Source organism: Taurulus bubalis, assembly GCF_910589615.1.
Source record: "Taurulus bubalis genome assembly, chromosome: 19".
Classification (NCBI taxonomy): Eukaryota; Metazoa; Chordata; class Actinopteri; order Perciformes; family Cottidae; genus Taurulus; species Taurulus bubalis.
The window spans coordinates 392501-415824 of NC_136607.1; the positions used below are offsets into that span (position 1 = coordinate 392501).

The 23324-nt window shown below is 47.2% G+C and overlaps 3 protein-coding genes across 3 annotated transcripts in view; all 3 read left to right on the forward strand.

Moving 5' to 3' along the window:
• slc25a25b (solute carrier family 25 member 25b) overlaps positions 1-4187 on the forward strand; it is a gene marked incomplete at both ends in the record, with an annotated part of 21551 nt that extends 17364 nt beyond the window's left edge. Inside the window, one exon of the mRNA XM_079234852.1 lies at positions 4003-4187. Coding sequence (XP_079090978.1) covers positions 4003-4187 — 185 coding nt within the window. The remainder of the gene's footprint in view (positions 1-4002) is intronic.
• A 3147-nt stretch (positions 4188-7334) lies between these two features.
• uap1l1 (UDP-N-acetylglucosamine pyrophosphorylase 1 like 1) lies at positions 7335-17414 on the forward strand. Its single transcript, XM_079235316.1, has 9 exons — positions 7335-7635; positions 10668-10872; positions 12192-12367; positions 12449-12621; positions 13223-13416; positions 13902-14042; positions 14153-14335; positions 15951-16014; positions 16604-17414. The coding sequence occupies exons 1-9, from the start codon at positions 7356-7358 to the stop codon at positions 16709-16711; spliced, it is 1524 nt and encodes a 507-aa protein (XP_079091442.1). The 5' UTR covers positions 7335-7355; the 3' UTR covers positions 16712-17414.
• Positions 17415-18059: 645 nt separating this feature from the next.
• zdhhc12b (zDHHC palmitoyltransferase 12b) lies at positions 18060-19710 on the forward strand (the record flags this gene model as incomplete). The annotated part of the gene is made up of 5 exons (XM_079235314.1): positions 18060-18156; positions 18462-18601; positions 18711-18803; positions 18887-19053; positions 19261-19710. The coding sequence occupies 5 exons, from the start codon at positions 18060-18062 to the stop codon at positions 19574-19576; spliced, it is 813 nt and encodes a 270-aa protein (XP_079091440.1). The 3' UTR covers positions 19577-19710.
• Positions 19711-23324: the final 3614 nt, after the last annotated feature.

The window sequence follows — 23324 nt, forward strand, 5'->3', positions numbered from 1 at the left end:
ACACGCAGACAGACACAGACAGACAGACAGACACGCAGACAGACACAGACAGACAGACAGACAGACAGACACACACATACACACACACACACAGACAGACACATACACACACACACACACACACAGACACATACACACACACACATACACACACACAGACACATACACACACACACACACACACAGACAGACACATACGCAGACAGACAGACAGACAGACACGCAGACAGACACGCAGACAGACAGACACGCAGACAGACAGACAGACACGCAGACACGCAGACAGACAGACAGACAGACAGACAGACAGACAGACAGACAGACAGACAGACACGCAGACAGACAGACACGCAGACAGACAGACACACATACACACACACACAGACAGACAGACACACAGACAGACAGACAGACAGACAGACACACACACAGGCAGACAGACACACACACATACACACAGGCACACAGGCAGACAGACAGACACACATACACACACAGACAGACAGACACAGACAGACACGCACACATACAGACACATACAGACACACACAGACACACACAGACACATACAGACACGCAGACAGACACACATACAGACACGCAGACAGACAGACAGACAGACAGACAGACAGACAGACACAGACAGACACAGACACACACACGCAGACACACACAGACAGACAGAAAGACACAGACAGACAGAGACACATACACAGACACATACACAGACAGACACGCAGACAGACAGACAGACACACACACACATACACACACAGACACACACAGACACAGACAGACACAGACACACACAGACACACACACATGCAGACACACAGGCAGACACACAGGCAGACAGACAGACACGCACACATACACATACAGACGCAGACAGACACACACAGACACGCAGACAGACACACAGACACGCAGACAGACACACAGACACGCAGACAGACACACACACGCAGACAGACACACACAGACAAATACACACACGCAGACAGACACACGCACACAGACACACACGCAGACACACACGCAGACAGACACACACAGACAGACAGACAGACAGACAGACACAGACACATACAGAGACACATACAGACAGACAGACACACACGCAGACAGACACACACGCAGACACACATGCAGACAGACACACATGCAGACAGACACACAGACAGACAGACAGACAGACAGACAGAGACACACAGACAGACAGACAGACAGACAGAGACACACAGACAGGCAGGCAGACAGACAGACACACACGCACATACAGACACACACACAGACACAGACACATACACATACACACACACGCAGACAGACACACACACGCAGACACACACACGCAGACACACACACGCAGACACACACACGCAGACACACACAGACAGACAGACAGAGACAGACAGACACACACACACACACACACATACAGACACAGACAGACAGACAGACACACAGACAGACACAGACAGACAGACACAGACAGACAGACACACGCAGACACAGACAGACAGACACAGACAGAAAGACACAGACAGACAGAGACACACACAGACAGACAGACAGACACACACAGACACGCAGACAGACACACAGACAGACACACAGACACGCACGCAGACAGACAGACAGACACGCAGACAGACACACACACAGACAGACACAGACAGACAGACACACGCAGACACAGACAGACACACAGACAGACACACGCAGACAGACACACACGCAGACAGACACGCACACAGACAGACAGACACAGACAGACAGACACAGACACACGCAGACACAGACAGACAGACAGACAGACACAGACAGACAGACAGACAGACACAGACAGACATAGACAGACAGAGACACACACAGACAGACAGACAGACAGACAGACAGACAGACAGACACGCAGAAAGACAGACAGACACGCACGCAGACAGACAGACAGACACGCAGACAGACACACACACACACAGGCAGGCAGACAGACAGACAGACACATACAGACACGCACACAGACAGACAGACACACAGACAGACAGACACACAAAGACACAGACAGACAGACAGACACAGACAGACAGAGACACACACAGACACAGACAGACAGACACGCAGACAGACAGACAGACACGCAGACAGACAGACAGACACGCAGACAGACAGACACGCACGCAGACAGACAGACAGACAGACACGCAGACAGACAGACAGACACGCAGACAGACAGACAGACACGCAGACAGACAGACACACATACACACACAGACAGACAGACAGACACACAGACAGACAGACACACGCAGACAGACAGACAGACACGCACACAGACAGACAGACAGACACAGACACACGCAGACACAGACAGACACAGACAGAAAGACACAGACAGACAGACAGACAGAGACACACACAGACACGCACGCAGACAGACAGACAGACAGACACGCACGCAGACAGACAGACAGACACACGCAGACAGACACGCAGACAGACACGCACACATACAGACACACGCAGACAGACACACACAGACACACACGCAGACAGACACATACACCCACGCAGACAGACACACACAGACACACACACACACGCAGACAGACACACACACGCAGACAGACACACACGCAGACAGACACACACACGCAGACAGACAGACACACGCAGACACACACGCAGACAGACACACACGCAGACAGACACACACGCAGACAGACACACACGCAGACACACATGCAGACACACGCAGACAGACAGACACACGCGCAGACAGACAGACACACACGCAGACAGACAGACACACACGCAGACAGACAGACACACACGCAGACAGACAGACACACACGCAGACAGACAGACACACACGCAGACACACATGCAGACACACGCAGACAGACAGACACACGCGCAGACAGACAGACACACGCGCAGACAGACAGACACACACGCAGACACAGACACACACGCAGACACAGACAGACACACACGCAGACACACACAGACAGACAGACACATACAGACACATACAGACAGACAGAGACAGACGCAGACAGACACACACGCAGACAGACACACACACAGGCACACACACAAACAGACACACACACATACACACACATACAGACATAGACAGACAGACAGACACACACGCAGACAGACAGACACAGACAGAGACACAGACAGACACACAGACAGACAGACACAGACAGACACATTCACAGACAGACAGACACAGACAGACACATTCACAGACAGACAGACACAGACAGACACATTCACAGACAGAGACAGACAGACAGAGACATTCACAGACAGACACATTCAAAGACAGAGACAGACAGACAGACACATTCACAGACAGACAGAGACAGACAGACAGACACATTCACAGACAGACAGAGACAGACAGACAGACACATTCACAGACAGACAGACAGACACATTCACAGACAGACAGACAGACACATTCACAGACAGACAGAGACAGACACATTCACAGACAGACAGAGACAGACACATTCACAGACAGACAGAGACAGACAAAGACAGACACATTCACAGACAGACACAGACAGACACATTCACAGACAGACACATTCACAGACACATTCACAGACACATTCACAGACAGACACAGACAGACACATTCACAGACAGACACACACAGACACACACAGACAGACACAGACAGACAGACACAGACAGACATACACAGACACACAGACAGACAGACACAGACAGACAGACAGACAGACACACGCAGAAACAGACAGACACACACACAGACACACGCAAAAACAGACAGACAGACACACACAGACACACACACAGACAGACACACACTGAACTAATATCATACACATTAATGTTGGGTCCAGACCAGTTTTGATGGTTTTAGTGTGTCTATAGTTGTAAAATGAAGACTTCATTGTAACTTGACACCTACTGGAGCATCTGTAATGAGGCGTTCATGGTGCGTTGATGTGTCCTCAGCTACCCTGGAGGGCGGCCCTCAGATGAGCATGAGCGCCCTGTTCAGACACATCGTCAGGACCGAGGGGCCCCTGGGACTCTACCGGGGCCTGGCTCCCAACTTTATGAAGGTCATCCCCTCAGTCAGCATCAGCTATGTGGTCTACGAGTCCCTGAAGATCAGGCTGGGGGTCCAGTCCAAGTGAGGCGACCAAGAGGCTGTGCTGTTGCTTTGCTTTTGAGCTGGAGATTTAATGTGTGTCGGCCTCTAAAAGACAAACACATTGACATACAATATATAGAAATGAATTGTGAAACCCTCGGTTTTGAAGGATGAATGTGAGACTATGTGAATGAGCAGAGATGGAGGAAAGCTTGACTGAAGCCATTTCTGTTAGTTTCTCTTGCTTATGTCTTGAAGCAATCCAGGAATAGGAAGACCACAGCTATATATATATATTTCTATAATTCATTGAAGTGCCAGTGAACTGACGGATGTGGTCTGTCTTAAAGGGCTTTGTGTGGCAGTTCAAACTGTGAAGACGGGTTCTCCTCCAGGGATTCATGCACATCATCACGACCCCACATCAGTGTGGGGTGTTTCTCCACGACATGGAAATGTGGCAGTTACAGGATAATGGAACTCAGATTTTAATTAGTTTTATTTCCTCAAGAGTTACTTCTTTGCTGTCCCTAAAGACATTCACTTCCATTCAGTCAGTTTCTTTGAGCAGCGACATGTGACTGAATTTCATCAAACTTTGATCTGATCCCAAACATGAGATGAGTCAGTGTTTCAGGAAAGAGCTCAGAAGCTCCTCAGAGGCTCCTTTCCTCCTCAAGGCCTTATTCTCATACGTTACCTTTGAAGGCACGTTGTTTCCACACGTTGGACATCAGGAAACAGCATCACTAGCTGGCTCTGGAAGGACTGTTTCACCGGTTTGTTGGCTAAAGACCTTCAACATTCTTTATGATGCCCATAAAGAATGCTGAAGGTCTTTATGGACATCATAAAGAATGCTGAAGGTCTTTATGGACATCATAAAGAATGCTGAAGGTTCTTTATGTCCATGAAGAACCTTCAACATTCTTTATGGACATCATAAAGAATGCTGAAGGTTCTTTATGTCCATGAAGAACCTTAGGCATTATTTATGTCTATGAAGAGCCTTCAGCATTCTTTATGATGTCCATAAAGAACCTTCAGCATTCTTTATGTCAATAAAGAACATTTAGCATTCTTTATTGACATAAAGAACCTTCAGCATTCTTTATGATGTCCATAAAGAACCTTTAGTATTCTTTATGTCAATAAAGAACCTTCAGCATTCTTTATGATGTCCATAAAGAACCTTCAGCATTCTTTGTCAATAAAGAACATTTAGCATTCTTTGACATAAAGAACCTTCAGCATTCTTTGTCAATAAAGAACATTTAGCATTCTTTATTGACATAAAGAACCTTCAGCATTATTTATGATGTCCATAAAGAACCTTCAGCATTCTTTATTGACAGTAAGAACCTTTAGCATTATTTATGATGGACATAAAGAACCTGTACCATTCTTTATGTATATAAAGAACCTTCAGCATTTTTTGTCAATAAAGAACCTTCAGCATTCTTTATTGACATAAAGAACCTTCAGCATTCTTTATTGACATAAAGAACCTACAGCATTCTTTATGATGGACATAAAGAATGCTGAAGGTTATTTGTCAATAAAGAATACTGAAGGTCTTCATTAACATCATAAAGAATGCTGAAGGTTCTTTATGTTAATAAAGAATGCTGAAGGTTCTTTATGTCAATAAAGAATGCTGAAGGTTCGTTATGTCAATAAAGAGCCTTCAACATTCTTTACGTCCATAAAGACCTTCAGCATTCTTAATGCTAATAAAGACCTTCAGTATTCTTTATGATATTAATAAAGACCTTCAACATTCTTGATATTAATAAAGACCTTCAGTATTCTTTATGAGTTTAATAAAGACCTTAAGCATTCTTTATGATATTAATAAAGACCTTAAGCATTCTTTATGATATTAATAAAGACCTTCAGCATTCTTTATGTTAATAAAGACCTTCGGTATTCTTTATGATGTTAATAAAGACCTTCGGTCCCGTGGCAGGACAGAGTCCTCAGTGCCTTGTGTGCCTCTCTCACGTAAATACTCTAAATCACTATAAAAGGTGGAATCTGTGGAACGTTGAATGCACTTTACGGTACTCTGCTTCAATTCCTGTTTAATTTTTTTATTATTTATGTATTTATTTTAACAATGAAGTCATGACTGAATTTGTGCTCTTTTGGTTGTGCTGAATTTATGATATTTAGGTACCTTTTTGATTTGAGTCATGAGTGTTCAATACTAAATGAAACCATCACATGAATAAAATAATTATCCAACATGTTGTGAATTGATTGGAGAAATTATTAAAACTCAACACGTGTAATGTTGTCATTCATTTGTTGGATATCAGCTTTATTTCATTATAGACTTTACAATTATGTTGTTTTGTTTTTACTTAAGAAGTAGAACGTTGTATAGAGTAAATGTACACAAGTTACCTCTAAAGAAGTGTTTTATAGAGTACATGTACATGAGTTACCTCTAAAGAAGTGTTTTATAGAGTACATGTACATGAGTTACCTCTAAAGAAGTGTTTTATAGAGTACATGTACACAAGTTACCTCTAAAGAAGTGTTTTATAGAGTACATGTACACAAGTTACCTCTAAAGAAGTGTTTTATAGAGTACATGTACACAAGTTACCTCTAAAGAAGTGTTTTATAGAGTACATGTACACAAGTTACCTCTAAAGAAGTGTTTTATAGAGTACATGTACACAAGTTACCTCTAAAGAAGTGTTTTATAGAGTACATGTACATGAGTTACCTCTAAAGAAGTGTTTTATAGAGTACATGTACATGAGTTACCTCTAAAGAAGTGTTTTATAGAGTACATGTACATGAGTTACCTCTAAAGAAGTGTTTTATAGAGTACATGTACATGAGTTACCTCTAAAGAAGTGTTTTATAGAGTACATGTACATGAGTTACCTCTAAAGAAGTGTTTTATAGAGTACATGTACATGAGTTACCTCTAAAGAAGTGTTTTATAGAGTACACACACACACAGTCAGCGGATGGGGGCGGAGTCAGCCCGCTGGTCTCGTGGCTCTCTGCTGACTGAGAGGAAGAGTCTCAGAGAGGAAGCGGGTCTCCAGATCCTCCAGACGGCCTCGTTCTGCAGTCTCTTCACGACCTGGAAGTCCCTGGAAGTCTCGGTCCTGGTCCCGGTCCCTGGAAGTCCCGGTCCCTGGAAGTCCCGGTCCCTGGACCCTCGGTCCCTGGAAGCCCCGGCCCCGCCATGCTGTCCCTGCAGCAGGTTCGGGTCCGCTTGGAGGAAGCGGGTCAGGCTCACGTGCTGCGGTTCTGGCCCGAGCTGAGTGAGGCGGAGAGAGGCGGGCTCCTGCGGGACCTGGTCCAGCTGGACCTGCAGGGCCTGCGGGCGCACTGTGAGGGCGCTGCGCGGGCGGCGGGCCGCCCGGCCTCCGGCCCGGACCCGCTGCTGGACCCGGTCCCTCCGGGGGCCATGGGCAGCGTGAGGAAGAGTGACGAAGACTCCCTCGCAGAGTGGGAACGTGAAGGTGAGCTTTAAGGGTCACCTGAGGGGGCGGGGCCAGCGGGCTGGTCACGTGTTCAAACTGAAGGTTTTACTCAACATCTTTATTTATCAAGAAATTACATAAAAACATCATAGTTCATGAAATGCAATCTATTGTTAAAGATTAAAGCAGTCGCTCCTCTGAGGAGACGGGCTGAGCAACAGGTTGCTCTGAGGAGACTCAGAGAGCAACAGGTTGCTCTGAGGAGACGGGCTGAGCAACAGGTTGCTCTGAGGAGACGGGCTGAGCAACAGGTTGCTCTGAGGAGACTCAGAGAGCAACAGGTTGCTCTGAGGAGACTCAGAGAGCAACAGGTTGCTCTTCACTCCTCTGCTCTAGTCTACATGAAGTCTCCTTGTTAGTAACCAGCGTCTCACGAGATGGAAAGATAAATGTAGAAGTGTTGGTAATAGTGAATATCAACACTAACACATCTACTGAGCTGAACGCTGTTACATCACCTGATGTTTACAACTAACTTAACACATTTTGCTCATAAACTAGAGATATTGAGCTCTTCATTACAACATTATAAAATCATGTGAGAAGAGCAACATGACCACTGCTTCTCTATGAAGGACCCCATGAGGACCACATGAGGACCCCATGAGGACCATATGAGGACCCCATGAGGACCCCATGAGGACCATATGAGGACCCCATGAGGACCCCATGAGGACCCCATGAGGACCATATGAGGACCCCATGAGGACCATATGAGGACCCCATGAGGACCCCATGAGGACCATATGAGGACCACATGAGGACCCCATGAGGACCATATGAGGACCCCATGAGGACCACATGAGGACCCCATGAGGACCACATGAGGACCCCATGAGGACCACATGAGGACCCCATGAGGACCATATGAGGACCCCATGAGGACCACATGAGGACCCCATGAGGACCACATGAGGACCCCATGAGGACCCCATGAGGACCATATGAGGACCCCATGAGGACCCCATGAGGACCATATGAGGACCCCATGAGGACCCCATGAGGACCCCATGAGGACCATATGAGGACCACATGAGGACCATATGAGGACCCCATGAGGACCCCATGAGGACCCCATGAGGACCATATGAGGACCCCATGAGGACCCCATGAGGACCCCATGAGGACCACATGAGGACCCCATGAGGACCCCATGAGGACCCCATGAGGACCATATGAGGACCCCATGAGGACCCCATGAGGACCACATGAGGACCATATGAGGACCCCATGAGGACCCCATGAGGACCCCATGAGGACCACATGAGGACCCCATGAGGACCATATGAGGACCCCATGAGGACCCCATGAGGACCACATGAGGACCCCATGAGGACCCCATGAGGACCACATGAGGACCACATGAGGACCATATGAGGACCCCATGAGGACCCCATGAGGACCACATGAGGACCACATGAGGACCCCATGAGGACCATATGAGGACCCCATGAGGACCACATGAGGACCACATGAGGACCCCATGAGGACCATATGAGGACCCCATGAGGACCCCATGAGGACCACATGAGGACCACATGAGGACCCCATGAGGACCACATGAGGACCCCATGAGGACCATATGAGGACCCCATGAGGACCCCATGAGGACCCCATGAGGACCATATGAGGACCCCATGAGGACTATATGAGGACCACATGAGGACCACATGAGGACCCCATGAGGACTATATGAGGACCATATGAGGACCACATGAGGACCCCATGAGGACCCCATGAGGACTATATGAGGACCATATGAGGACTATATGAGGACCACATGAGGACCACATGAGGACCACATGAGGACCCCATGAGGACCCCATGAGGACCACATGAGGACCCCATGAGGACCACATGAGGACCCCATAAGGACCCCATGAGGACCTTATGAGGACCGCAGGGACCAGCTCCAGGAGGACGTTGGTTCACGTCCCCAGGAAGATAAAAGGTGTTGTGTGCTTTGTGTGTTTAATTAAGCCCCGTGGCATTTTTTAGGATTTAGCTCGAAATAGCATACCCAAACTAAAAGGGTGTATCTCTGCAACCACAAGGGCTATTTGAATAATGTTGGTGTTCTAATAAAGGCAACCCTTGTGAGCTTTGGTCAGATGTGTAAATATTAGTATATATGTTGCTGGCTAAGAAAAAATAGAAGTTTCAGGTCCGCCTATAAAAAAAAGCACTTTCAGGATGATGATCTCCTTGAAATGATGCTTCACTAAGCCCTGAGGCTCTTCCACATCATAGCACAATATGTGAACAGTCTCTCTGCACTGTTTTCACTTGAAAAAGTGAAGCAGAACAAAGTCAGAGAGGTAACATTTCGGCACATTTGCGCATATTTTCGCGCTTCCGTGACATTTGAATTTTTTCATGTAGCAAACCTTATATTTCATTTGTATGTGACTTATGGTGTTCAATAAACTTGTATCAGTGTGGATTTTCTGGGGCAAAATGCATTTTTCTTTTTAAACAAAAAAAAAGTTTAAAAATTTGCTGACTCACTGATTTGCGATTTATGTTGCTGTGTTCTTTGGTTCATATCTCGGTGATGCTTTGCAGCTGAGGGATTTGAGGAATAGATTTGGAATCTGTGTGGAATTGTCTTGCTTTTTGCTATTTGTGTTTTTCTGATAGCACCAAGCTACGGGCTGCTAGTTCCCCAAACATGCAGAGTGGGCTGACTCATGACAAAATTATGACTATGATATTTTAATAATTATTTTAGTTGTGTTTGAGTTGTGTTGAAATGGCTGACTAATTATTGTAGCCCAGGTTCTCTTGTTTAATTTGATGTGTAGCATCAACATAGTTGTTCATGATTATTGTAATGTTTTACACAGTTTAACTAAAATGTCTAAAAAAGGACCTATATAGGGGCTTAAACTCATGTGATCTCTCTCTCTCTCTCTCTCTCTCTCTCTCTCTCTCTCTCTCTCTCTCTCTCTCTCTCTCTATCTATCTATCTATCTATCTATCTATCTATCTATCTCTCTCTCTCTTGACAGGGCTTTTCCAAATCTCAGAGAATGGAGTTGGAGTCCTGCTCCTGGCCGGCGGCCAGGGGACCCGTCTGGGGGTCCAGTACCCCAAAGGGATGTTCGACGTGGGGCTGCCCAGTGGCAGCACCCTGTATCAGATCCAGGCCGAGCGCATCCACAGGATCCAGCAGCTGGCCGACAGGAAGCACGGCTCTCAGTGCTGCGTTCCCTGGTGAGGTCATGGGACGGTCCTCCAGGTTCATGCTCACACTTTTAATAAGAGTCATTTAAATAACGTTAGCTGCTCAAGCTGCCCTACAGAGCACTACATGGTTTGTCAACAAGACCAGAACCTGACTTGTTGACACATACCAGACTGAATATGCATAGACTGAATCATTTCAAAGAAAACTTTTAAAATTCAACCGAACAGAACAAGTTAGTTTCTGAGGGAACAGAAACTGCTCTCTGCTTCCGGTTCTCGTGGGATTCACGTTTCGCTGGTTAAGCTGTTTTTACATCATATATTTAAATATGATCCATTGTAATCATTTGTGTGGGTTTGATGTAATTATTAACAGAAGGTAGCTGGAGAGCTGAAGGAACACATTGTGAGCTGATTTAGTTTTTGGCAGTGTTAGGTTGTATCTTTGGTCTACATCAAAGATTTATGTTGTTGAGTAATTGATCAAAAAATGATTTTACGTCTGTCCGTTTATCCAGTCAGCCTGTAAACTTTAAACCATTTGATCTCAGCGTGAGCTCTCTGGTTGCTGGGCAGGAAACAATCCGTGTTTTAGAGCTGCCTGCTACCTGCTAACAGCTGCCTGTTACTTGCTAACAGCTGCCTGCTACCAGCTAACAGCTACCTGCTACCAGCTGGATGCTACCTGCTGACAGCTGCTTGCTACCTGCTAACAGCTACTTGCTAACAGGCTGGCTGCTACCTGCTAACAGCTGCCTGCTAACAGCTGCCTGCTATCTGCTAACAGCTGCCTGCTAACAGCTACCTGCTAACAGCTGGATGCTACCTGCTAACAGCTGCCTGCTACCAACTGGATGCTACCTGCTCACAGCTGCTTGCTACCTGCTAACAGCTACTTGCTAACAGACTGGCTGCTACCTGCTAACAGCTGCCTGCTAACAGCTGCCTGCTACCTGCTAACAGCTGCCTGCTACCTGCTAACAGCTGCCTGCTAACAGCTAACTGCTACCTGCTAACATCTGCCTGCTAATAGCTGCTTGCTACCTGCTAACAGCTGCCTGCTAAGAGCTAACTGCTACCTGCTAACAGCTGCCTGCTACCTGCTAACAGCTGCCTGCTAACAGCTAACAGCTGGCTGATGGAACCCAACGATGAGCCGGTGGTTCAGAGCGCTGTGGCGCTGAAGGGAACTGGCGGTGATGATACATGTGAGGTTGTTACTACGAGTTACAGCGTTCACATACTTTGTCCCATGAGTTGTCAGTACAGATGTATTGACTATAGATTTAAATCATGTTAAGTGATTTAAAAACAGAACCCAGTGATTAAGTCGTCTATCTCTCCAGGTACATCATGACCAGTGAGTTCACTCTGGCTCCCACTGAGAAGTTCTTCAAGGAGAACAACTACTTCGACCTGGAGCCATCAAACATTGTCATGTTTGAACAAAGAATGATCCCAGCAGTGACCTTTGATGGAAAGGTCATCCTGCAGGAGAAGGGGAAGATCGCCATGGCCCCAGGTAGGTGACCTCAAGTCCTACAGACACATGGGTGAGGTCCTGTTGGGGTCATGAAGGTCACAGCCTGTCCCCTCTCTGCAGATGGGAATGGTGGTCTGTACCAGGCGCTGGTGGACAACAAGGTGCTGGAGGACATGCAGAAGAGGGGCGTGGAGTACCTGCATGTGTACTGCGTAGACAACATCCTGGTCAAAATGGCCGACCCTGTGTTTATTGGGTTCTGCGTGAGCAAAGGAGCTGACTGCGGCGCCAAGGTAGAGTAATATCACACTGTAGGTATAAACGGGTCCCTTAAAGGAATAGCTCAATATGTTGTGCTTTCTCTCTGAGATGAGAATATTGGCATGTCTGTGCATTCAATAAATAAAGAAGAGGTATTAGTTGAAATAAACGATTACCAAATGGAAGTTGAAATATTTTCCTCTCTTCTTTGGAAAAAAAAGTATTATTTAAATTTTGATTAAAATGTTTCAATAGCCACACCTGGAAGTGGTGTTAGGAAACTATGGGAGCTACCGGCCGCAGCATGAACATGTGTGTCGTATGCTTCATAGGTTTTCTGGGGACATCCAGTTGGATGTCCCCAGAAAACCTATGAAGCATACGACACACATGAAAAAAACCTCCAAAGGAAGGCGCCTAGGAAGAAACCCCATGGTAGACCCAGAACTTCAGGTTCCCCAAGGAGGTGCTGGAGAGATAACTTGCCGGTTGCCACGCGACCGCGAATTCGTAGCAGAAAATGGATGGACGGCACACAAAAGAGATAAACCATAAATCTCACACGGGTCAAATGAATTATGTGAATATCTGGGACGCCTCCTGTTTGAACCTCTGCTCTCCACCGGGTGTCAGGTGGTGGAGAAGGCGAGCGTCGCCGAGCCGGTGGGCGTGGTCTGCAGGGTGCGAGGCGTCTCCCAGGTCGTGGAGTACAGCGAGATCCAACCAGAGACCGCCGAGCTCCGAGGACCCGGAGGGGAGCTGGTGTTCAGCGCCGGAAACATCTGCAATCACTTCTTCACCAGGGCGTTCTTGCAGGACGTAGCCGAGTAAGAGCTTTACTGTCTTGTGTTGGTAGAACCCCTGGATGCAGTCTAGAGATGACATCCTGACATAATGACTTACTGACTTGCAACAGGACACACCCTAAAACTAGGGTCAGGTTTAAAGTTAGATCTGCAAAACCTGATCTTTTGGCCACTTGGGTCTGAGGAGGAGGAGGAGCATTCCTGATCTAGGGGTCTACTTTTGATTAATTTGACAAAAGTCCAACATTTTGGTCCAGAGCCAAATATTTTTAAACTTTAGAATTCAACTTTTACAACTGTCCTGATGACATTCATGGTCCCCAGTAGATCAGTCTTAAAGATGTTGCTCCTTCCTCAGAGTTTGCACTTCCTCAGATACTTCCTTGATAAATTACAAAAACCTAAATGGAAGGTCAGATTTCTGTGATAGAGCTATGGAAACCTTATGTATCATCTTCCTTTGCATGTTGGTACTTCCTGTAAACATGCTTTTGTTTCATCTGAAGGAACTATAAAGGCCAACTGAAACAACATGTTGCCTTCAAGAAAGTTCCCTTTGTGGACACATGTGGCAATCAAGTCCGACCCACCAAACCCAATGCCATTAAGATGGAGAAATTTGTTTTTGATGTCTTTCCATTCTCAAGGTATTGTTGATTATTATATTGTGTATTCAGCTTTTAACATATGTTGTTTTATACAGTAATAGCACGATGTCTCTACAGCTGATTAAATATGCGTTGTCTGTCTTTGGAAGGAACTTTGTTGCGTTTGAGGTCTTGAGGGAGGAGGAGTTCTCCCCACTGAAGAACGCAGACGGAGCCTCAGACAGCCCGACCACGGCCAGGAACGCTCTGCTGGCGCAGCACTGCCGCTGGGCGAGGGCCGCCAACGCCACGCTGCTGGACGGGCAAGGGAACGCCCTGCCTGCTGTAGCCAGGTCAGGATCAGGTTCTATAGCACCCTGCAGCCAGGTCAGGACCATGTTCCTATAGCACCCTGCAGCCAGGTCAGGACCATGTTCCTATAGCACCCTGCAGCCAGGTCAGGATCAGGTTCTATAGCACCCTGCAGCCAGGTCAGGACCATGTTCCTATAGCACCCTGCAGCCAGGTCAGGACCATGTTCCTATAGCACCCTGCAGCCAGGTCAGGACCAGGTTCCTATAGCACCCTCCTCCAGGTCAGGACCATGTTGCTATAGCACCCTCCTCCAGGTCAGGACCATGTTGCTATAGCACCCTCCTCCTCCAGGTCAGGACCATGTTCCTATAGCACCCTTCTCCTCCAGGTCAGGACCATGTTCCTATAGCACCCTCCTCCTCCAGGTCAGGACCATGTTCCTATAGCACCCTCCTCCAGGTCAGGACCAGGTTCCTTTAGCACCCTCCTCCAGGTCAGGACCATGTTGCTATAGCACCCTCCTCCAGGTCAGGACCATGTTCCTGTAGCACCCTCCTCCTCCAGGTCAGGACCAGGTTCCTTTAGCACCCTCCTCCAGGTCAGGACCAGGTTCCTATAGCACCCTCCTCCAGGTCAGGACCAGGTTCCTATAGCACCCTCCTCCAGGTCAGGACCAGGTTCCTATAGCACCCTCCTCCTCCAGGTCAGGACAAGGTTCCTATAGCACCCTCCTCCTCCAGGTCAGGACCATGTTTCTATAGCACCCTCCTCCTCCAGATCAGGACCAGGTTCCTATAGCACCCTCCTCCAGGTCAGGACCAGGTTCCTATAGCACCCTCCTCCTCCAGGTCAGGACCATGTTGCTATAGCACCCTCCTCCAGGTCAGGACCAGGTTCCTATAGCACCCTCCTCCAGATCAGGACCAGGTTCCTATAGCACCCTCCTCCAGGTCAGGACCAGGTTCCTATGGCACCCTCCTCCTCCAGGTCAGGACCAGGTTCCTATAGCACCCTCCTCCAGGTCAGGACCAGGTTCCTATGGCACCCTCCTCCTCCAGGTCAGGACCATGTTTCTATAGCACCCTCCTCCTCCAGATCAGGACCAGGTTCCTATAGCACCCTCCTCCAGGTCAGGACCAGGTTCCTATAGCACCCTCCTCCAGATCAGGACCAGGTTCCTATAGCACCCTCCTCCAGGTCAGGACCAGGTTCCTATGGCACCCTCCTCCTCCAGGTCAGGACCAGGTTCCTATAGCACCCTCCTCCAGGTCAGGACCAGGTTCCTATAGCACTCTCCTCCTCCAGGTCAGGACCAGGTTCCTATAGCACCCTCCTCCAGGTCAGGACCAGGTTCCTATAGCACCCCGCACTAACAGAGGAGGAGGGAAAACCCTCCTTAGCTCAGAACTTGAACCCTTACCCTGTTTTGTATGGCAGGCATTTGAACGTAGCAGGAAAAGCTCAGATAGAACCAACAACATCAAGGATGGCAAGATGTCTACTGCGAGGAAGTCAAGGAAATGTAAAAGTTATATTTTAAACATGAAGCCGGCCAGCACCTGGAAAGATCACAACGTCTTACCTCTTATTGTTTAATCCACATGTTTTATGTGAGCTGTCTATCGAAAATCTGAAATACAAATGTTCCCACAGTGCATCAGAGGACAACCCTCCAGTGCAATGTGAGATTTCCCCACTGGTCTCCTACTTTGGTGAGGTGAGTACATGGAAGGCCCACAGATATGAACATTAAGGGTATAATGTATATACAAAGTATATAATATAATATAATAATATATATAAAAGTGTAGCTATTGGATTACACTGTTAAGCTGCTGGACCCTATAAAGCAGTTACAGCTTGTTCTTTGGATAAAAACACATTTCCATTTTCTCTAGCTTGCATTTCAAATGAACTGTAGTCACTGAAGTCACTGCTTCATCTGCAGTGTTTATATGACTATAACATCTCCTCTCCTTCAGGGCCTAGAGGAGCTGCTCAGTGTTTATATAACTATAACATCTCCTCTCCTTCAGGGCCTAGAGGAGCTGCTCAGTGTTTATATGACTATAACATCTCCTCTCCTTCAGGGCCTAGAGGAGCTGCTCAGTAATTATATGACTATAACATCTCCTCTCCTTCAGGGCCTAGAGGAGCTGCTCAGTGTTTATATGACTATAACATCTCCTCTCCTTCAGGGCCTAGAGGAGCTGCTCAGTGTTTATATGACTATAACATCTCCTCTCCTTCAGGGCCTAGAGGAGCTGCTCAGTGTTTATATGACTATAACATCTCCTCTCCTTCAGGGCCTAGAGGAGCTGCTCACAGGGAGGATGCTGACTACTCCTCTGCTGCTGGATGGAAAACGGGCCAAAGAGCTGCTGATGAAGAGCAGTGTTGGTGTCTTACCCTGAAGGTCAGGATGGAGGAAGCACTGCACACAGCAATGAACTGTGTGAAGATCATCATCTCTAACCGGCATGGTCTCTTTGTGGAGGAAGAGCTACAAATCATTTTAAAACAAATAAGACAAATAAGGGATTAACTGTGTTTTTATGATTCATTTTAAGTTTAGTTTCGTACCTTTAGAGGGTTTTACAATCTGTCCACATATTGACCTCCTCTGACCTCTGACCTCACCTCAAAAACCCTTTAAGGCGATAAACAGGGAAGAAGCCTTCAGGAGAGCAGCAGAGGAGGATCCTCTATCAGAATGGACAGAAGCAATAGATGTCATGTGACCAGAAGGACAATAGATGTCATGTGACCAGAATGACAATAGATTTCATGTGACTAGAAGGACAATAGATGTCATCTGACCAGAAGTACAATAGATGCAATGTGACCAGAAGTACAATAGATGTCATGTGACCAGAAGTACAATAGATGTCATGTGACCAGAAGGACAATTTATGTCATGTGACCAGAAGGACAATAGATGTCATGTGACCAGAAGTACAATAGATGTCATGTGACAAGAAGGACAATAGATGTCATGTGACTAGAAGTACAATAGATGTCATGTGACCAGAATGAACAACGTAGCAGAGTTACAACACATCACATGAATATGACTTATTCATATAATCAGGAGTATTAAAGTAGTAATAAAAATGATGAAAGTACCTCACTCTGTGTCTTTGTAGTAAATTAATTATACTCAACTACCTTTTATATTAAGAGATGTACGAGTATAAGAACGTTTTAGGAGAAATGTTAAGTTAACTGGGTTGTTTATAAATATTTCCTTCAGAATTGTATGACTACATTAAGTCACGGAGGCCTGTGCAGCTGAACTACACTCTTTTCGTCTAAAGTAGGAAGTTGAAGTAAAGAAAGCATCAACAGCAGTGTGTGTTTCCTTCTAACACGTCATTACGGTTCAGTTGACGTGACCGTGAAGCACGTGTTTCCACGCGTGACGTCACCAAAGCGAACGCTGAGATCCGGCAGGGTGCTCATCTTGGGGCAGTCCTCGCGCTCGGTCCCGCCTCCCGCCCACCGGACGAGCGCGTGACCGACGCTGACCAATCACAGCTGAGACTGCTCACTGACGACAACAACAAACAAAAGCACTAGACCGAAGCTGGAATTCAAATATTGTGTGTTTGACCTCCATTTAATTCCGTGTTTGACTCCAGCAGCGACCCCATAACCTGCCGGCGACGGCCCCGCCAGCTGTGCGCGCGAGCCTTCGTTGTGGAGCTAATGCTAACGCTAGCTAGCTAGCAGCTGCGATGGACGCGCTAACATGCTAGCACCATGTTCAAAAATGTGTTCGGCTCCGGGTTCCTGGTCCGCACCGCGCATGTGATTCTGACATGGGTCATCACGTTGATACTCTTCCTCCATGACACAGGTAAGCACGACTCTTCCTCCAGGACACAGGTAAGCTAGCGGAGGCTTCACCTAGCTAACAGGTGTGCTGCTGTCATCCTGCAGGGTGACGCTCACAGTCACAATCAAAACAAGTGATATCAATAATACACAGTAACATCTACAATACTGAATTATATATACAGAATGCATATAACTATTATGTGTGTTGTGATGCGCATCATATCTACTGATGTCACCTGCTGCACCAGTTAAGGTGTGTGTGTGTGTGTGTGTGTGTGTGTGTGTGTGTGTGTGTGTGTGTGTGTGTGTGTGTGTGTGTGTCAGCTCTGAGGAAGCAGGAGGAGACCGGTCAGCTGGTCCAGCCCGTGCTCTTTGTGCTGCTGGTTCTGGTGTCGGTGTTGCTCTACTTTGCTGTGTCTCTGATGGACCCGGGCTTCATCCTGTCTGATGACACCGGTCTACAGGTGTGTGTGTGTGTGTGTGTGTGTGTGTGTGTGTGTGTGTGTGTGTGTCATGGATGCCGGACTGAACTGGGCCGGGCTTCTGTGACCAGTTGTTCTTGTGTTGATCCAGTTCACGTTGGGAGTGACGGAGGAGCAGCAGGACATGATCCCTCCATCCAGCAAGTCCATGAGGCAGCGCCGCTGTGGCCACTGTCTGCTGCAGGTACACTCACTCACTCACACACACACACACACACACACACACACACACACACAGACACAGACTAAAGCCCTTTGCTCCAGCAGCAGCCCATGAGGTCAAAGCACTGCCAGACGTGTCGGCACTGCGTCCGGCGCTACGACCACCACTGCCCCTGGATCGAGAACTGTGTGGGCGAGAGGAACCACCGCTGGTTCCTGTTCTACCTGCTGGTCCAGCTGCTGGTGCTGCTGTGGGGGCTGCACATCGCCTGGTGAGTACACCATGAGTACCACGCTTCACCACACCGCTGTGGCCGGTCAGCATGCCGCTGATGGCTTACAGGGTTTTTACGGTCATGGAAAACATTTACTCACTTTTTCATGTTTACACACAGATTTCACTAAAGATTTGCTCATGCTCATTTGGTTTAAAGTCATGGTCAACATGTAGGAACCCTGGGCTTCTCTCGTTTCCTCAGGACGGGCTTCGGGTCGGCTCCCGGCTGGCAGCTGTGGCTGCGGACCAACGGCGTGCTGCTGACGGTGGCGGCGCTGCTGGCACTGCTGTCGCTGATCGTGCTGCTGCTGCTCGGCTCCCACCTGTACCTGGTGTCCCTGAACACAACCACCTGGGAGTTCATGTCGCGCCACCGCATCTCCTACCTGAAGCACTGCGGCGCGGACGAGAACCCCTTCGACCGCGGAGCCGTCAACAACCTGCTGGGCTTCTTCTGCGTGTGGGGCTCGGTGGTGTGGGAGCAGGTCTACTTCAGGGAGGGCAGCGACCAGGTCTAGCACGACCCATGGTCCTGCTGAAGGGCCTCACTCAGAGACCCATGGTCCCTCTGAAGGGCCTCTCTCAAAGACTCCTGGTCCCTCTGAAGGGCCTCACTCAGAGACCCATGGTCCCTCTGAAGGGCCTCTCTCAAAGACTCCTGGTCCCTCTGAAGGGCCTCACTCAGAGACCCATGGTCCCTCTGAAGGGCCTCACTCAGAGACCCATGGTCCCTCTGAAGGGCCTCTCTCAAAGACTCCTGGTCCCTCTGAAGGGCCTCTCTCAGAGACCCATGGTCCCTCTGAAGGGCCTCTCTCAGAAACCCATGGTCCCTCTGAAGGGCCTCACTCAGAGACCCATGGTCCCTCTGAAGGGCCTCTCTCAAAGACTCCTGGTCCCTCTGAAGGGCCTCTCTCAAAGACTCCTGGTCCCTCTGAAGGGCCTCTCTCAGAGACCCATGGTCCCTCTGAAGGGCCTCTCTCAGAGACCCATGGTCCCTCTGAAGGGGCCTCCCCGTGTGGTTCCTGCTCCCCTCTCAGCCCTGCAGCCTCATTCTAACAGTTGTTTACAGCTCTTCAGTAGCACCTCTAACCTGTTCTGTCTGTGTGACGCTGCAGTCCCACCGGACCTCCAGACTCCACTGAGTCATGTTACAGTGAACACCCGACTGTTTCATCATTTAGAAGTCTACTGTCAAATATTGCATAAACATTTGCTACTATATATATATATATATATATATACACACACACACACACACACACACACACACACACACACACACACACACACACACACACACACACACACACACACACACACACACACATGTGTTGTAGGTGTATGTGTAGACGTGTGGTTGCTACAGGGTAGGACGTTTACATATTTTTTAGGAGGAAATTTTTGCCCCAATGACTGAAATCCAGAGGCATTTAAAAAAAAAATTGGGGGCACTTTTTTAAACTTGTGAAATAACATTTAACCTTATAAATAATAATAAAACTATTGGGCAGCAGTCTACAGATTCAAAGTGTTTTAGATTTTTTTTTTAACAAAAACAAAAAATCTGACAATCATATTCAATGTTATTCTTATTTCTTTGTGGTTATTTATTATTACATTTTTTTTAGAACGACTATTAACAATTATAACTTTTTCTTTTTTTATAATTCCAAATGATATTTATTGATTCTTTTGTTACCTTAATCACGTGTTGCTATGGTTTCTGTTCCCTGACTGCAGGTAGATCCTGATTGACAGGTTAAATGATTGCACATAGTTTTCCCTTTAGAGCTTCTTTGGGTTTCATGTGATTGGTTGCTGTAGTTGTCGTATTTCTTCTGCACAGGTTGCACAGGGTTTCATCAGCTTCTCCCTGGAAACCACCAGCTGGAGTTGAAGAGAGAGAACAATAAGTTAACGGTCGGTTAACGTTTTAGTTTTTCAAACCTTAGTCTATTTGAAATATGAAGTATTTATTTTGATTTTGGAATTTAATCCCACTTTGATGTACAGGAGGCTTTGACTGTCAATGGACAGCATTTCAAACCATTTTATATTGTATATAATTTTCTAACTATTTTGAAGCAGAAAATGTCTAGATTTTTGTATGACTATTTTAATGGAGAACGGCGTAGACAGCAGTTCAGAGTTAGAGCTGTGAGTGCAATACAGCTTTTCAGCAATACATGTACTGGGTGGGGTGACTGTGGCTCAGTGGTTAGCATGCCCGTCTTTCAATCAGTGGGTCGGTGGTTCGAGCCCTGGCTCCGCTAGTCCAAGTCGTTGCGTCCTTGAGCAAGACACTTAACCCCTAACTGCTCCCTGTTGCTGTGTCTACGGTGTATAGAGCAAACGTGTAAGTCGCTTTGGATAAAAGCTTTAGCTAAATGAAATGTAATGAGTTCAATGACAGCAGCAGTGTTGTTGGGATCAATGAACAGCAGCAGTGTTGTTGGGTTCAATGACAGCTGTAGTGTTGTTGGGATCAATGACAGCTGTAGTGTTGTTGGGATCAATGACAGCAGCAGTGTTGTTGGGTTCAATGGACAGCAGTAGTGTTGTTGGGTTCAATGGACAGCAGTAGTGTTGTTGGGTTCAATGGACAGCAGCAGTGTTGTTGGGTTCAATGACAGCAGCAGTGTTGTTGGGTTCAATGGACAGCTGTAGTGTTGTTGGGTTCAATGGACAGCTGTAGTGTTGTTGGGTTCAATGACAGCTGTAGTGTTGTTGGGATCAATGACAGCTGTAGTGTTGTTGGGATCAATGACAGCTGTAGTGTTGTTGGGATCAATGACAGCAGCAGTGTTGTTGGGTTCAATGGACAGCAGTAGTGTTGTTGGGTTCAATGGACAGCAGTAGTGTTGTTGGGTTCAATGGACAGCAGCAGTGTTGTTGGGTTCAATGACAGCAGCAGTGTTGTTGGGTTCAATGGACAGCTGTAGTGTTGTTGGGATCAATGAACAGCAGTAGTGTTGTTGGGTTCAATGACAGCAGCAGTGTTGTTGGGATCAATGAACAGCAGCAGTGTTGTTGGGTTCAATGACAGCAGCAGTGTTGTTGGGTTCAATGGACAGCTGTAGTGTTGTTGGGATCAATGAACAGCAGTAGTGTTGTTGGGTTCAATGACAGCAGTAGTGTTGTTGGGTTCAATGACAGCAGTAGTGTTGTTGGGATCAATGACAGCTGTAGTGTTGTTGGGATCAATGACAGCAGCAGTGTTGTTGGGTTCAATGGACAGCTGTAGTGTTGTTGGGTTCAATGGACAGCTGTAGTGTTGTTGGGTTCAATGGACAGCAGTAGTGTTGTTGGGTTCAATGACAGCAGTAGTGTTGTGGGGTTCAATGGACAGCTGTAGTGTTGTTGGGTTCAATGACAGCTGTAGTGTTGTTGGGTTCAATGGACAGCAGTAGTGTTGTTGGGTTCAATGACAGCTGTAGTGTTGTTGGGTTCAATGGACAGCTGTAGTGTTGTTGGGTTCAATGGACAGCTGTAGTGTTGTTGGGTTCAATGGACAGCAGCAGTGTTGTTGGGATCAATGGACAGCTGTAGTGTTGTTGGGATCAATGACAGCTGTAGTGTTGTTGGGTTCAATGACAGCTGTAGTGTTGTTGGGTTCAATGACAGCAGCAGTGTTGTTGGGATCAATGACAGCAGCAGTGTTGTTGGGATCAATGACAGCAGCAGTGTTGTTGGGATCAATGACAGCAGCAGTGTTGTTGGGATCAATGACAGCAGCAGTGTTGTTGGGATCAATGACAGCTGTAGTGTTGTTGGGATCAATGGACAGCTGTAGTGTTGTTGGGTTCAATGGACAGCTGTAGTGTTGTTGGGTTCAATGGACAGCTGTAGTGTTGTTGGGTTCAATGGACAGCTGTAGTGTTGTTGGGATCAATGGACAGCTGTAGTGTTGTTGGGATCAATGGACAGCTGTAGTGTTGTTGGGATCAATGGACAGCAGTAGTGTTGTTGGGATCAATGGACAGCTGTAGTGTTGTTGGGTTCAATGGACAGCAGTAGTGTTGTTGGGATCAATGACAGCTGTAGTGTTGTTGGGTTCAATGACAACAGTAGTGATGGACATGCTAACTGCCTCCAGTTGGACTCATTGTCAGACTGCTCTGGTTTTCATGAATGAACATTGAATTCATGTTGTGTACTTCTGAATGATATGCAATACTGTCATGCAATGTTTTTACTACTTTATAAGGACTAAAATAAATGTAAATAAATGTTCACGACGAGTTTCCTGGTCATTTAAAGTCCGGT

Excerpts from the sequence above, each read along its gene's own strand:
- uap1l1 (XM_079235316.1), top strand. The coding sequence starts at position 7,356 with ATGCTGTCCCTGCAGCAGGTTCGGGTCCGCTTGGAGGAAGCGGGTCAG. Across the intron at positions 10,873-12,191 it reads TCTCAGTGCTGCGTTCCCTG|GTACATCATGACCAGTGAGT; the intron begins GTGAGGTCATGG and ends CTATCTCTCCAG. Across the intron at positions 14,043-14,152 it reads GATGTCTTTCCATTCTCAAG|GAACTTTGTTGCGTTTGAGG; the intron begins GTATTGTTGATT and ends TGTCTTTGGAAG.